This window comes from Telmatherina bonti (assembly GCF_933228915.1).
Source record: "Telmatherina bonti genome assembly, chromosome: 4".
In the NCBI taxonomy this organism is placed as follows: Eukaryota; Metazoa; Chordata; class Actinopteri; order Atheriniformes; family Telmatherinidae; genus Telmatherina; species Telmatherina bonti.
This window is the reverse complement of record NC_136622.1, coordinates 24,274,882-24,289,718: the sequence shown is the minus strand read 5'-3', so window position 1 is coordinate 24,289,718 and position 14,837 is coordinate 24,274,882. Positions and strand designations below refer to the sequence as shown.

Below are 14,837 nucleotides of genomic sequence, written 5' to 3'. Positions count from 1 at the left end.
AGAAAAATTAAAATAATCTAATAGACTTGGAAAATGTTTAGTATTTTCCCTCACCAGCTGTCATAACCTTTTCAATGGCTTTTGAAAGTCATTATAGTTCAATTTGTTTTTGTTTTGTTTTGTTTTGATTTTTTTCTTAGAAAAAAAATAAAAATCCAGATTTATTCCTCAAGTGTTTACCACCTTTTTGGTATTTCCTTTTTATTTTCCACACAACAACCAGGGGCATCAGCTGATCTCTCGTTTAATGCAGCAGGCCAAAAATGTCTTTATTCACATGCAGCAGTAGGTTGTCAGATTACAGAAAAAGACAGGACATAATACTTCCACAAAGGTTTACCAATCTCACAAGGCTATCTCCCACCCCATAACCTCCCTATAATGTACCCTGAAGCAGACAAAGCTAAACAGAAAAACTGTGCAAAAGAATGCATTGAAATTACTATTGTTTGTAGCACGAGTTGAACACATTGCCTTCATTGTCTCAAAACAGAGCTGATGAGTGATCCATCGCTCTGAGGAAGACCCAACTGCTTCAGTTTCCCTTTCAATACTCTATTTAAGTATTGCTCAGAAATCTAATATTAATTAATGGCAAAAAATAGTTGGAATAAGAGATCAATCAATAAGAAAATATGCTGCATTTTCATAAAAGTGTGTTTATTGGACATCTATTATCTTTTTCCATTAATCGATTAATTTAATCAATCAACAACAAATTTGAAGTGAATTTTCTACAATAAAAGTATAATATTTTTATCTGGAGATATTGGGGGGAAATCCATCCAGTTCTTTGACGACTTATTGCTTCATCATAGTCAGACCAAGAAAACAGGTTATATCAAAGATGTTAACACAAGAAGTCATAGAGCACCTTAATATGTGTATAAAAATCTAAAAATGCACTGTTTTTCTATGTTTTACTGATGTAAAGCAAAGTGTTAGAAGAAAGACTTCTGTCACAAGTAGAACCAATGTGAGAAGAAAAAATGAAATGAAATGCTTCACAAGTTGTCAGTATTTGTTTTTCATTGACGTTGGCTCGGGGAAAGACATTCTTGTCAATCATACTCCTCTTTTTCATCTGTTTCAGATGGTAAAGCTTTCAAAACTTTAATTTAAATTGTGCAAAAACCTAGATGCAGCGCTGCAGGGGTTTTGCTGTCCACTCACTTCAAGTTAAGGGATTCTACTTTGATTTTCCACTTCTCTTTCTATTCCACAAGTTTGTTGCTCATCTTCTCCATTGCTTATCATCTCTACAAAAACGGCAATAATAAAATTAATCATCTCAGAAATAAAGTTCCCTTGACACCATCACTCAAGTTTTACCTTAAATTATCTGTTCCTTTCTTTCCTCTCCGTCACCTCCCACCCCTCAATCTTTCCATGTCCCAGCATCTTCCGTTTTTACTTTTTGTAGTTTCCAAACTGAATTGCAAACCGGTCGCTGACGCAACGGAACGTTGCCGGCTGCACTTCCCAGTAATTCACAGGGTTGCTATAGAGGCTGATGCCGTTGTAGAAAGTCCTCTTCATCCCAAATCCTCGAGGGCAGAAGTCATCTACAGTCACCTGGCTGATGTTGTTGGAATGGAGGTACACCACCTAAAAGAGAAGGCAAAATCAGAGGATAAAAAGGGTTTTATCCTCTAGATGTGGAGCACCGAAAATCATCTTTGTAAGCTCATGTGATTTAGACTAACTTGTAGGTATTTCATGTTTGGAAGCCCTTGAGGAACACGTGAAAGGCGGTTGTTGTCCAGGTGCAGCTCTCTCAGTCTGGACAGATATGACAGGCTGCCATTCTCTATGTTGCGAATGTGGTTAAAGCCAAGGCCCAGCCTGGAAGAAAAGCAGAGACATGTGGGAAAATATTACATAGGCAGAAAACAGGGCATTGCCAGTGTAATTAATTCTCTGATGATTATCTAAACAATGAAGTGACTTTAATCCAGATGAGAATAAGAGCTTTAGAAGCCTGGTGATGTTCCAGTGACCACAAATGAACCCAGGAAAAGGTGTGTCAAATGCAGATGAGAGATAACAGGAGGAGATGGAGATTAGACTTTATGATAACATACGTCTGATAATCAAAAGGTTAGAGCCATCGCTACATTTGTGCCGATGCTTTTTCCTACTTGTCCAAAAAAGACTTATGAAAGGATCTGAGAGGCTTTCAGCTATAACACAGAGGGAGATGAGGAGGCATTATTTATACTGAGGTGAGAAAGCACACTCAAACATAAAGCACCACTTTTTTCCTGCTATGTTTAGATGGCATTTCAAACATTTTACTTTGTGTTATTGCCCCTAAGAGGCACTGCTGAATCTAAATAAATGTATTTGCAGGTATGCAAGCAAAAGCCTTTAGAGTGCGAGAGGACAGTGTTTTAGTGTGAGGAGGACCTGTAGAGGTTTTTGTAGCGGCTCAGATCCTCTAATTCCACAGCCTGGATCTGATTGTGGTCCAGGTGGAGCTCATGGAGACTCTCTGGAAGATCTAGAAGCCAGACACCAAACCTGTGAGCCTTCACTTTAAGATGAAATGCTGCTAATTAATCCTGTAGTATTTGGAACTTTCATGCCATACCAGCAGTTTGCTCTCTGGTTGACATGACATTTTTATGAGATGGTTTGAAGTCTTTCTTGGTCCTATACATCTTACACCTTATGTCTCCATTGTAAATTTCAGCCACATGAGTGAGTTCTTACCTTTTGGCACCCCAGTTAATTTGGCCTCTGATATACGCAGATAATTTAGTTTCAGCCCCTTAAACGCTCCAGGCTCAAAACCGCTGTTCTGGATGGGGTTTGCTCCCATTTCTGCAAGATAAAGGCAGTGTTTCTGGCATGAAAAACAATGCAAACCCTTTAGTCTTCCAAATCCAATTTCCATGCGAATACAAACACAAAGTAATTGATGAGACCACAGAATACGCCTGGATTTGTTGAAGTGATCAGAATTTCTAACCTATGCAGTTCATGTTGCTCAGTCCTGAGAAGGTTCCAGCTGCCACCTTCTTGATGCGGTTCTCATGGATCCTCAACTCAACCAGAGAGGCAGGCAGGTTTTTGGGGATTGTGGTCAGCTGATTCTTTGAAAAGTAGAGCTTCTGCAGGTGCTTCATAGGGGCAAACGTTTTTGGGTGGACTTTAGTGATCAAGTTATTCCTCACTGACAGAGCCTACAAAAAGTCAAAGAAAAGAAAAGGAACAGCAATCAAACATAGATCATTGTCAGCAGGGTCTTTATTTGATCTATGTGAGAACACCAGTATGCCAGGTTGTCAGGGAGTACAAGCTGCAAAAAGATTTAGCAGAAGTTCACCACCCAGGCCTGGGCTACATGGAGTCATATTAAATCTGCAGCAAACACACCTTAATAAAGATGCTTTTGTGTAATGTCATGACAGGAGTTTCCCAGCATGCCAGATTTAATATTGCTCTTGGTCAGTTCTCTTGAATGTGGGTAAGGACTGAGTAAAGGGCTCCAATACTCCCAATTGGCCCCAGATTCATACTTTAATACAATTAAAGCTCTCTCAGCAAAATGTTGTTAGGGTAAAAGAAAAAAAAAAGAAAAAAAAGAGAGGAAATGAACATCTAAATCCCAAAGGAAATTAAGCTCATCATGATGTTTCACAACACTGAAGCCAATACAAGCTACATTTGCACAGTTGCAGAAGTGCTACACTGATGCTGATAAAAACATAGTAAGTGTAACCAGTCTGTGTCTCTTACATATAAGTTAGTAAGGCCTCTGAAGTCGTTCTCTTTTAGCTCAGTGATACGGTTGTTCTGCAGGTCCAGGAGCTTGGTGTCTGGAGGAATATTCTTTGGCACCTCAGTCAAACCTGAAGACAAAACCAGCAAAAACACAGGAGGGAGTCATCCTCTATTAAATGCTTCCAGTGGTTCCTGTCAACCAACACCCTTGTTTTTAATGGGTTAGCACTGAGGATGTCTTACTCAGACACAGACGTTGGGAAATAAATAGTCACAGCGTTTTTAAAGCTCAATAATCCCCCCCAAAAAGCTACAAACCAATCACATCATCGCAAATAGGTACTTTAGCGGCTCCACATCTATTATTTTAATGAAAGGTGGACATAGACACAACCACGCTTCCGTGGCACACACGAAGATTCATGGAGTTCTTTCAACAGGACACACAAGCACACATGCACACTGAAACCAGTTCCCTTCACACCAGATGGGGACACCAGATGTTTTCCGTGTGGTTTCCATTTCACAGAAGTCACAAAGGATGTGACTTAAATACCATCAGCAAAGTCACACATCAAATAAAAAAAAAGAAGGGCTCAACCCTGACACATACAGAAAGAAAGACAAGCTGTGTGTGTGTTAATGTGTGAGTGGTGAAGCTATGTCGCTGTGTGGGGAACAAGATTAAACTTCAGGTTTTCTATGAATGTTGCCTACTGAGTGATATATTCACAAAAACTATCAAGATATTGTAACTAATTCAACATCAAGCCGAGCTGAGAAATACACCTGAATTAGTGCTGTCTAGAGAGATGACTCACTACACACACACACACACACACACACACACACACACACACACACACACACACACACACATACAGTAACCAATAGTCATTAACGAGACCGCATCACAGAGCCACGTGGACGAATGCATTAGATGTGGTCACAGATGTGTAAGCAAATCTTGAAGCGGACAAACTCTATTTGGACCAAGAACGTGATGCAACCAGGCCCATTGGTGAAAGAGTGCCAGTTCTTCTACTGAGATTCAGTCAGCCACTAACCACATCTGACCCACAAGACTCTACCCAGAGCTGTCCAGCTACGGTTAACTTTAGATATATGACTGGCTGTGCACTGTGCCACACCCTCCGTGACACCACACCAGATCAAACCCTCAGCAGCTCCCTCTGACAATCTGTTCAAACCATATTTGTTCAAACCACGCCCCCACGATGCAGACAGAGCTAATAAAAAGCTTTATCCATGAAAATTATTAAGGGTTTGTTCACAGAGGGCAAAATAACTCCTTGAAGTTTTGAGGAAAGGTTAAATTTCCACCCCAGGCAGTGTAAACCAGACTTTTTTCTCTATTATTTACTTTGCCAAAATGTTGCAAGGCTTTTACAGCTGCCATGTAACTCTATGTGCTCTGGATGTTACCCAGCTGATTCATGTGGCAGGAACTATTACCTTCCAGTAAACACCTGCACTTTTACGCATGCCTCCTGCCAGCTGGAAACCTCCATCTGTGCTGAACGCCTGCATCACATCCGCAGACATCATAAACAAACCAGACAGAAGAAACAAACTCTCGCTTAGACCCTCTCTAAGTAAATGCTATGACCCTCTAAACCACAAGCCGCTGCTCTTCACCCACATCTGCCACAAAGCTCAAAAGCTCAACCACAAGCTGACAACACTGGCACCCTCTAAAACCCAAGTTCCCCTCGACACAAATGCTCAACATCATGCTGGGATCCTCACTGAGAGGAGACAGACGCCACCACCAAAATACATCTGTTCCAAATAAGCGCTGGACATCTCGGAAATTATACGCTTCCACATTTATCCGCTTCAGAACGACTGGGGACAGTAAATACATAGAGCTTGTAAAATGATGATTTGACAAAACCGTTATGTCTAAACACAGACATCTTGCTGGAGTTATATGACAAGTATAATGTGAAAGTATCTTTATAGCTATAAATAAAAGTGAATTCAGTTGTTTTAAATCCTGCAGGAATAGACAAAGGAGATGGTAGGGCCAGGGCCGGATTAAAAGTGCACAGGCCCCTGGGCCCAGTGTTCTGGGGACCCCCTTCCCCACCGCAATATTGTGAAATTTGTGAATGATACACTGTAAAACAACATTTCTAACATCTCTCAGCCAATGGTACCAATCGCAATACACTAGACACTGTGGTGTAACTATCTGGCTTTTATGTACATTTTGTTTCATGCTGATCTTTGCCCTACATGGGCCCCACATGGGCCCCAAGTGGGCGCAGGCTCCTGGGCCTGTGCCCATAATGCCCATTGGATAATCCGGCCTTGGGTAGGACAATGTTTTCTAATTATGGGAAAGCATACTGAAAAAGGACTCAAATCAACTTGAACTACACAACTAGTCGAAAGTCTGGACACACTTTCCCATTGGATTTAATGAGAAAGTGTGTCCAAACTTTTGACTGGTACTTTATTTTGAAATAATAAACCCTTTCAGGTTATGATTTGACAAGATGGAATAAAATACACTAGTTATTATACTGCTATCTAAGTTCCTTTTCTGCATTATTTTTACTTTTATGGCTGAAATGAGTTGAGTAATCCTTAATCCGGGTTCCAAACCTTGTCGTGCAGAAACCGCAGACCTTTAATCATTTATGAATAATGTCCTTCATCTTTAAATCCCACTGGACTAACTCATTATTCCTTCCATTGGGATTTTAATCACATTCTCAACATTACCTGGAAAACAAAACAATCATTATTAAGGCTCTAAAGAAACGGAGCAAATCAAAGAATAAAAGTCATTTTTTCCCCTTCTCTACTATACCTCCCCCTGTGCTTGTATTAATCTTTCTCTTTTTTTTTTCATTTTTCCCTCTTGTTTTCACTAAAGTATTTTGCTTACGACATCCCTCCCACCCAGTATCTGCACACAAAGTCTAGAACACAAAATCCCTCAAAGAGATGCCTTTCCTTGTCAAAATACACCAGCATTACCCAAAGGGAGAGCTGCCCTCCCCCTAGATAATACAGCATTACTCTCTGTGGTTGTAAGACCCGGATCATGCTCAGTCATTCAAATCCTTTAATATTTTTTTCCCAAGCTTAACACGCTCACAAACTGCATGATGACAAAGCATCATTCAGACTGCTGCTCTGTTTCCTTTGCACGCATTCTCACTAACCGAGGTCAGAACACTGGACGACCCTGAGCTGGCAGTGGCAGCCGAAGGGGCACATGGGTATGTCGGGAGGGGGGATCTCCTCTATGGCTGAACCTTCTTCCTCATCCCTCATCATCATCATCATCCCACCACTGTCAATACTGTCCAAGGCAAAGTCCCAGAAGCCTTTCTGCTCGAAGGGTAAAGCAGAGGAGGGAGAGAGCAGCTGGGCCACGCACAGCAACAGCAGAGGGGACCAATGTGGCAGCATCTTTAAACACCTGGGAAAACACAAAGGAAGGAGAGCAGCATGAGTTTTAGTGTACATCAGTGTTTGTACTGCCTCTTTTAGATATCATTAAAACTTCTATTTTCAGTCACCAAACACCTGTAATGAGATCTTTATTCATCATGTCTGGAGTGGTCAGTCTGAGGAATTTTGTGTGTGTGAATGTGCTGAGAGAGGTTTCCAGTCCCATTACAGTGCAGTACTTCAATGAGGATAGTGTGTGTCTATGGGTTGTTACATAATAGGATATAAGATGCAACAAAAAGTACAAAGGAAAGGCTGGATTACTGATGCTTTCTTAATCAGTGACAGCAAATGTAACCTGAAAGGGGACATGCAGAGTACTGAGTAAATTCAGCCTGGTGTCACCAGAAAATGTGCAACAATGACATTTGTTCATGTCTAAAATGTAGTTTGTCACAGTTCATAGCTGTAAATTCCGAGATGAGGACATGTCCTGCAGCACTCATCTATGGATGGTAAAATGTCAAGCTGTAAATGTGTAACCATGCAGACTTCACTTTGTACATGTATTTATACATGTAACTGTACTTTTACTGAACCTTTTTAATTATAAGAGCAATATGGAAAATTATAAAAATGAACTGACCATGAAAAGCATAAAAAATGAGTCTCAAACAAGCCATCTTTTGCATTAGAGTATATAGTTTAGCCAGCATCTCCACTCATACACTGAGACATGGATCATGGATCAACACCATCACGTGGGAGTATGGAGACACAACAAGTTGACATTATAATCAACTGAAATTTAAGATGTATCTTTGTATGAAACATCTTTTGTTTTTAGTGAAATTTCAATACTTTGCACAATGGATAAACGTAACCATTCCAGTCTATGATCAGATGAAGCTGATTTTTCCTAAATGCAGACGAGGAAAGTAGCCGTTGCCTTGTTAACGAGAAACCAGAAACAAACCTTTTTTTAACTTGGGTTTCCTGACAGGTAAATGTAGCCATGGGTATGCAGTTAGTATTGTGGTGAAAAAAAATATTATGAAATGGTCTGCTTCTTCTTAATTATAAGGGCATACTGTTTATACCACACCTAACAGGCAGGCCGAAGCTGGAGGATGGTGAGGAGAACTCCACTTATTCTCCAGTCACACTCACCAGTGTGCCAGGAACTGACCCTGGAAAGAAAAATCTCTTAAAAAACACCAAAATGTCCCTGTCTACCTCCTGCACATCACAATTACCAGGAGAGCAAGTCTCTTGTCAGCAGCCAATCAGATTGCAAAGAAGACATCATCTAAATGTTGGAAAAGTTTACTCCTGTTAATACACTTTGCAACAAAGCAGCCATTCACTTAAGGAGGAAACTAGGTCTGCAAATGCCGGCACGAGTATTTGAAGCACTCTCCATGATGTCATAGTTGAGCACACGCACACACAAGACTAATCGAGGTCACCAGACATGTAAGTCTGTTTGTGCATGTTTGCTTGCTTTATCCCACTGACAGCACTGACCTGACTAACAGTCTTTTTCACCCCTCCTACTCAACCCAAAAAAACTAATTCTTAGAAAAACAAATTATTGCCAGGCCAATTGATCCATACAGCTGGAACTGGGATCTTAGAGGGTAATCCAATGAAATAAAGCCCACTCCTACACGGGACCCTGGAGTGACCTAAAACCCTATAATCTCTAACCTTGTCATGTTAATTCCTTCTCTTATCTTTGGCTTCTTAATCCTATAGAGTACTGCAAAATCTTAATGCCAACAGTTAGTATGCAGACAGACCTTTGGAGAAGTTTAAAAGTCATGCTGAAACACGATCAGGGATTCGGTTTAAGCATGGGAGGAGAATGATTTGTCTTTGCACATCATACTGATTGAGAGAAAAGAGTAATGCAAGAGGTTAGTAGAGATTTATTGGACCAAAATTTTTCTGCATTGTCTAAGTTTAAAAGTGACATTTGCAAATGTGACTCCTATTCTGATACATGAAAAGCTTTACCTTGCTGATATTTGGTCATTGCCTCTGCCAAGGAGGAGATTACGATTTCTGTGGCATTAGTCTGTCTTAGTGTCTTGTCTGTTAACATCATAAGTTAAAACTACATGCATGGATTTTGAAGAGAATTTCATGAAATCTCACAAATGAAATAAGGAACCTGCGATGGACTGGCGACTTGTCCAGGGTGTTCCCCGCCTGTCGCTCAGAGACTGCTGGGATAGGCTCCAGCTTCCCCTAACCCCTGATTGGACTAAGCGGTTTGGAGAATGAAGGAATGAGGAACAAGTAAATATGTATAAAAGGTTTTCTGGATCAAGGAATTATTTTCGAGAGGATGCTTCACTATGAGGAAATAATTTTGCCATTAGAGCTTCTAATTCAAAAGTAATGCTCACAATCATTGGAAAGGAAATTACAATCCTTTGGTGGAGGTCTGAGCTCTCTATGCACTTTTAGTTTTCCAAGGCTTTTTCAAGCAGTTTTGAGTCAAATAATGACCAAAAATATAAGCTCATGGAGGAGTTGAAGGGAACTTCAGTTTTGGAAAAATGTCAGTCATAAAAAAATATAATCAAAGCTGATTCAGTCAAAGAAACTTGTCTCAAAGAAATTCACCCTTGTAGCCCCTAGTAAGGCATTACAGTGTTGCTTGTTTGTTAGGTAAACACTAAATCACTGCATTCATATCATTCAAACACTCCTCAGTTCTGTTGTCCTTATCCAGTTGAACTTATTTATTTTCAGTCTGTTAGACTGCACTTAATGTCCACAACTGCATTTATTTGTGCTCTATTTAAAGATGTAGTGCTATTATTCAGTGGTATTAAGTGCAGTTAAACAAAGAGTCTTTGCATGATGTGGACCTGGTCTCAGCACATGAATAGCTGGCCCCTGCCTTCTACTTTCTGCAATAAAAATAGCTGCCAAATTATACCATTTTGCAGAAAAGAAAAAAACCCACTGGCCTTGGTTTGACCAGAAGAATGCAACCAAAAGGACACAGCAAGAGCATATAGAGTCAGCATCACACAATGACACACAACATACAAACACAAAAAGAGCTAGATTACACACAGAAGATACCGCCGCAGTTATTTATACACCTACAATTTCTGCAGTTTAGTCTTTGCAACGATATGGCAAATTTAAACAGTAAATCTAGAAATGTGACAAGCATGCTCTAATTTGTGGAGCTGCTGTTGCCTTCCATTTATAGAGATGTGATAATGGATCTAAATTCACACAAAGAAGTACTGGGCATGATGAGAGAAAGAACAAAGGAGACAGGAACTAGTACAGTCTGTCATCAGCCCGACTGACGTTGCACAGCTACTATAAACACAACATGACGATAAGACTAAACTACATCCCACAATAAAGCAGCCCTGCTGGCTGTAATAACCACTTTTATCTGGCTCTAGTGTTTGTGCATAAGAATTCCTCCCTTTTCTCTTCTCCCTTCAGTTAAGCTGCGAGCCTTCAAACATCCGGGGCTCAGACAAAAAACAAACCGAAGGCTTCAGTCTTAATTGTTGTTGCCTCAGCTCCCTTCCCACCCAGTGGCCAAGGGTGCTTTAATGGATGGATGGATGCATGGGCAGCTATTTCTGTTTTGCTATAATATGTGGTGCAGAGAAATGTGTGTGTGTGCGCGGGGTGGGGGTTCAGACTAGAGAATGGAAAAGAAGAAAGAATCGAGTGCAGAATGACAATTACAAGGCAGTCAGAGAGAAAGAAAGAGTGGGTGTTGTGTGTCCGCAGTAGCCAGAAGGACGTAAGTGATGAAGACTACCCAAGCAGAAGCATCTCCACTGCACTGTAAAGCAAAAAATTACGTTTCTAAATGCAATGTTCAGCTCATCTTTTGGTTTTTCAGTAAGCTGGACTCCTAAGCCTCTGGAACAAAGTGGATTGCTAATTGCAAGGCACGTGTCAGCACCAATCAGCGAAAAATTCTGTTCAAATTCTCCCATGTCCAGATGATTTTAGGAATATAATGTCACTGCTGAGTCCTTCACTGTAAGGCAACAAAAAGGTATGTGAGCTCATCCAAAATGCATCCATCTCACTTTCTTATGGACACACAAGCACACAGAGAAGTGAAGCAAAAGTGGATGAATCTGTCATGTTAGGCATATAACTACTGAGCAGTGAAAAGAAAAATGGAGGAAACCAAGCAGCAGACAAATGTTTGACTTTCCCACACTCATCTGAGATTAGTTTTGCCTTTATGTACCATCCATCATGGGCTGGGTTCTTGTCAGACATCACATCTAAACTTACTTTTGTTGCTAAAAGTTAGCCTTTGACCTTATCAAAAGACCATTTCTAAGTATGCGCTCTTTGTCTTGCCAAATTCATTTTCTATTTTCTCTCCCATGACTGCAACCAAACACTGTTGCTTTTTTTTCTTTTTCCACTTACATGAAAATAAAGATTAACTTGATGTGCATGAAAAAATATCACATTTTATACTTGCGCAACTACTTAGACCTGCAAATTGTGTCTTTGGTGCAACCACAAATCATCAAAGAGGAAGATGCCAAAATCTGCCACACCTGAGAGTATTATTATTACTTTTCATCTCTGTTCATACCACACACTTCTCTTCAGACGGCAGACACGTGTTAAGGTGGAGGGTAGGAAGCTTACCAAGTGCCAGCTGGCACCACAGCACAAGTGTATTGGCAGCTGCCACGCCAACACTCAGTGTCAATTAAAATCACAAGGCAGCTCAAAGTGATCACAGTGCTGACTGTGCACAAAATATTGCGCATGGCTTGGTGTAGGTTTGCTGAGAATAAATCAGTGTTTGCATGGGGTCATCCAATGGGATACTTTTCTTGCTTTGAACCTGATCCAAGCTGGAATAAACTCTAGTGCAAAAACACAAATGTAAAACTCACACAAATGTTTGCAAGTGGGAACCCATGCTAGCCCAAACACATTCTTTCATATACATAAACAAATGTAATAATCTACTGGAAATTATCTGCTTGTTTGTCTAACCCCGGTCCCCCATTTCTCTCATTTCACCCTGCCATGTCTTTATCTGACGGGTATACAGACATCCTTAAACCATCCACTCCTCAGATATACAGGCTGTTAGTCCTAGGCGGGTCCGGTAAGAGGATTCGGGTGGAGTTAACTGCTCCAGTGACTGTAATTTGGTGACTTCTATCCCTAAAAAAAGGAGCTCTTTGGCAGCTCTTCTCATGCCGCCTAGCTTGGATGTGGTGGCAAGCTGCTCAGTGCTGCAGAGATGAAGCCCAACCAAAGCTGAACAGAGCCCAGAGCAACGCAGCACAGCAACAAAAAGGGCTGAATCTCTCAGCAGTGGAGAGAGAACTGGCGTGAGGATCCGTGCCTGTGGAAGGATAGGCTTCTTTTAAAGGATGGGGATCAAGCCAAAGTTTGAGCCAATTATAAATAAGCCATAAATCATGGCTTTGAGCAATAGCTGCTCTATGAAATAATATGAACAATGAAGATATTTTATTGAGACAAAAAAAAAAAAACTATAAAAATAAGCCCAGAAATTAGAACTGCAGTAATAAAGGACAAGGAAAACACAGATTACCAGCTGTATAAAGGGCAGTCTTCTGCAGAGGGAATGCAGAGCTGCACCTGAGCTGTAAGCATGAAAGTAAAGTAAAACAATGTCATTCTGAAAGAGCCAAGTGGACACACAGGCAGGGAGGAAGAGTCACAGAGTAGAAATACTGGCAGGTGCAGGGTGGTCAACCCGCAGACTGGCTAATAGGCAGGCATGCAGGAAGGTCAGGAAACACACACATTTAAACCATTAATTTTAACTGTCTGACCATTTTCCAGTCAGTCACACACTGTTTGCTTTGTCCTTGTATGGTGACGGGATTCGGTTCCTGGTTGTTGGTTTCTGGACATGAAGTCACCCGAAGGGGAAAAAAATAAACTTCCTCCATGATGAGCCATCTGAGGATGATGCACATAACTAAACTTGGGGGCTACACAGATCTGTGCATCTCTGAATTTAGATGCAGCTGAATAAATGTAAAAAAAAAAAAAAAAAAAAGTATATATGTTACATTTCAGGGCAATAAGACAGTATGGGTGCATTGCTTTAGGTCTAAACTGAGTGGAAATAATTTGTCCAAACGTTATCACATCCTTTGATTACTGCTTGAACAGCGAGAGATTAGTAGCGCCATCTAGTGCACAGCTGACTTTACAGCACGCTTCGGTGTAAGGTTGAGAGTCAAATTATGATAGAAATGTCTTTATAATGATAATGATGATATTAAAATTTGCTTTTTTATGTTATAGGCTATTAGGTTATTTGGTGCAAGTGACGTTTAACGCTGTTAAACGTCACTTCTACAACTTTAGACATAAAAGAACATAAATGAAGCGCAAAAACAAATAAATCAAAGAAATTGGGCATAAAAGTATAAAGTAAACAATTCTCATGGAGGAGAGCACTCTTGTTTGGCGTGTCAAGCCTAGAAGAGGACTGAATGGACCGCAAGTTTATTTTAAGGCATCAGCCAAAAATAAACTCAATTAAAAGAACCCATCTCCCCTACCTTCTGGATAGAAATAAAATATTAATTCCAATTCCCAAAAATCGAGTGTAGAGTGTTTTTTCTCCGTCTGCGCGTCACTTTATCCTGAAGATTCAAAGAAAAGTCTTATGTTTTCATCACATTGAGGGATAAGTGCGGTGCTTCCCAGTGGTCCTCTGACGTCCAGCCGCCGCTCCCCCACTTCCTTGTGCCGCTGAGGAACGTGTCTGGCCACCGCGCGCGCGTCCCAGGCAGGGGGAATGACTGCGTGTCGGGAAAGTCGAGCCCATAAAGTTAACAAGCCAGCCTCCTTTCTCCCCTTTTTTGGCTGGAGGAGGAGGAGGATGGAAAGGAGGGGAGATGGAGAAGATTTAGGGTTTGTTCTACAGCTGATATGTGCGACAATGTTTGCCATGTTATTGGACTTTAATGAAGTGACTGCAGGGCAGTGGTTGGTTGGGCAAGTCAGTCACTGTCACCTTCCACATGGTTTTTCAATCTGAGTCTCTTCAAGTCTTCTGTTCACAATTCTTAAAAGTCCTTTGGAGAGTAAAATGTGAGCTGTTATTTGTTTGATTGACACCCTATTCGTCATAAGTTACTTCCCAGCAGCATATTTACATGAGTTTAAGGACAAGTAAAGTCTACAAAGAAGTCTTGGTTCAAATTTAATCTCATGCAACTTTGGCAATTTAGTGCTTTTTATCTAACATTTAGTACATTATGTTTACTATAATGACTCCAAAAATGTTCATCTCAACATCAGTGATCATTAAAAAAGAAATAAATAAATAAATAAATAAATAACATGTGCATAAATGTTGGTTTGAATCTTTTCTGCTGCAAAAAAAATGTTTATCAGAACTGTGACTGTTTTGCAAACTTGGACACATTAAAGAAAGCATCACAAGGGTGTCACTGAGCAGTGATGAGCCCCACGAGAACACTCCAGCAGCTGCAAAACTGCACTACTGAATTTGAACATACTGAAATCTTTTTTTTTTTTTTCCTTAGCCATCTCAGATTCTGTTAGCTTTCCATAAAACCCCCACTTTATCTAAAGGAAGCCATTGAAGCAAGTTTGTCATTTCACATAAAAAAGGTGTTCTTCCA

At 40.6% G+C, this 14,837-nt stretch overlaps 1 protein-coding gene across 1 annotated transcript; it reads right to left on the bottom strand.

The window, feature by feature from the left end:
* Positions 1-53: 53 nt before the first annotated feature.
* bgnb (biglycan b) lies at positions 54-13,968 on the bottom strand. The gene is made up of 8 exons (XM_079239761.1): positions 13,746-13,968; positions 6,930-7,189; positions 3,745-3,857; positions 2,975-3,188; positions 2,716-2,826; positions 2,410-2,503; positions 1,707-1,845; positions 54-1,608 (listed from the first exon to the last, which is right to left on the bottom strand). Exons 2-8 carry the CDS (start codon positions 7,177-7,179, stop codon positions 1,411-1,413), a joined length of 1,119 nt encoding a protein of 372 aa, XP_079095887.1. The 5' UTR covers positions 7,180-7,189; positions 13,746-13,968; the 3' UTR covers positions 54-1,410.
* Positions 13,969-14,837: the final 869 nt, after the last annotated feature.

Coding starts and splice junctions, on each gene's coding strand:
- bgnb (XM_079239761.1), bottom strand. CDS start 7,179: ATGCTGCCACATTGGTCCCCTCTGCTGTTGCTGTGCGTGGCCCAGCTG. Junction 3,189..3,744: donor GAGGCCTTACTAACTTATAT/GTAAGAGACACA, acceptor GACTTTTTGTAG/GCTCTGTCAGTGAGGAATAA. Junction 1,846..2,409: donor CGCTACAAAAACCTCTACAG/GTCCTCCTCACA, acceptor CTTTTCTTCCAG/GCTGGGCCTTGGCTTTAACC.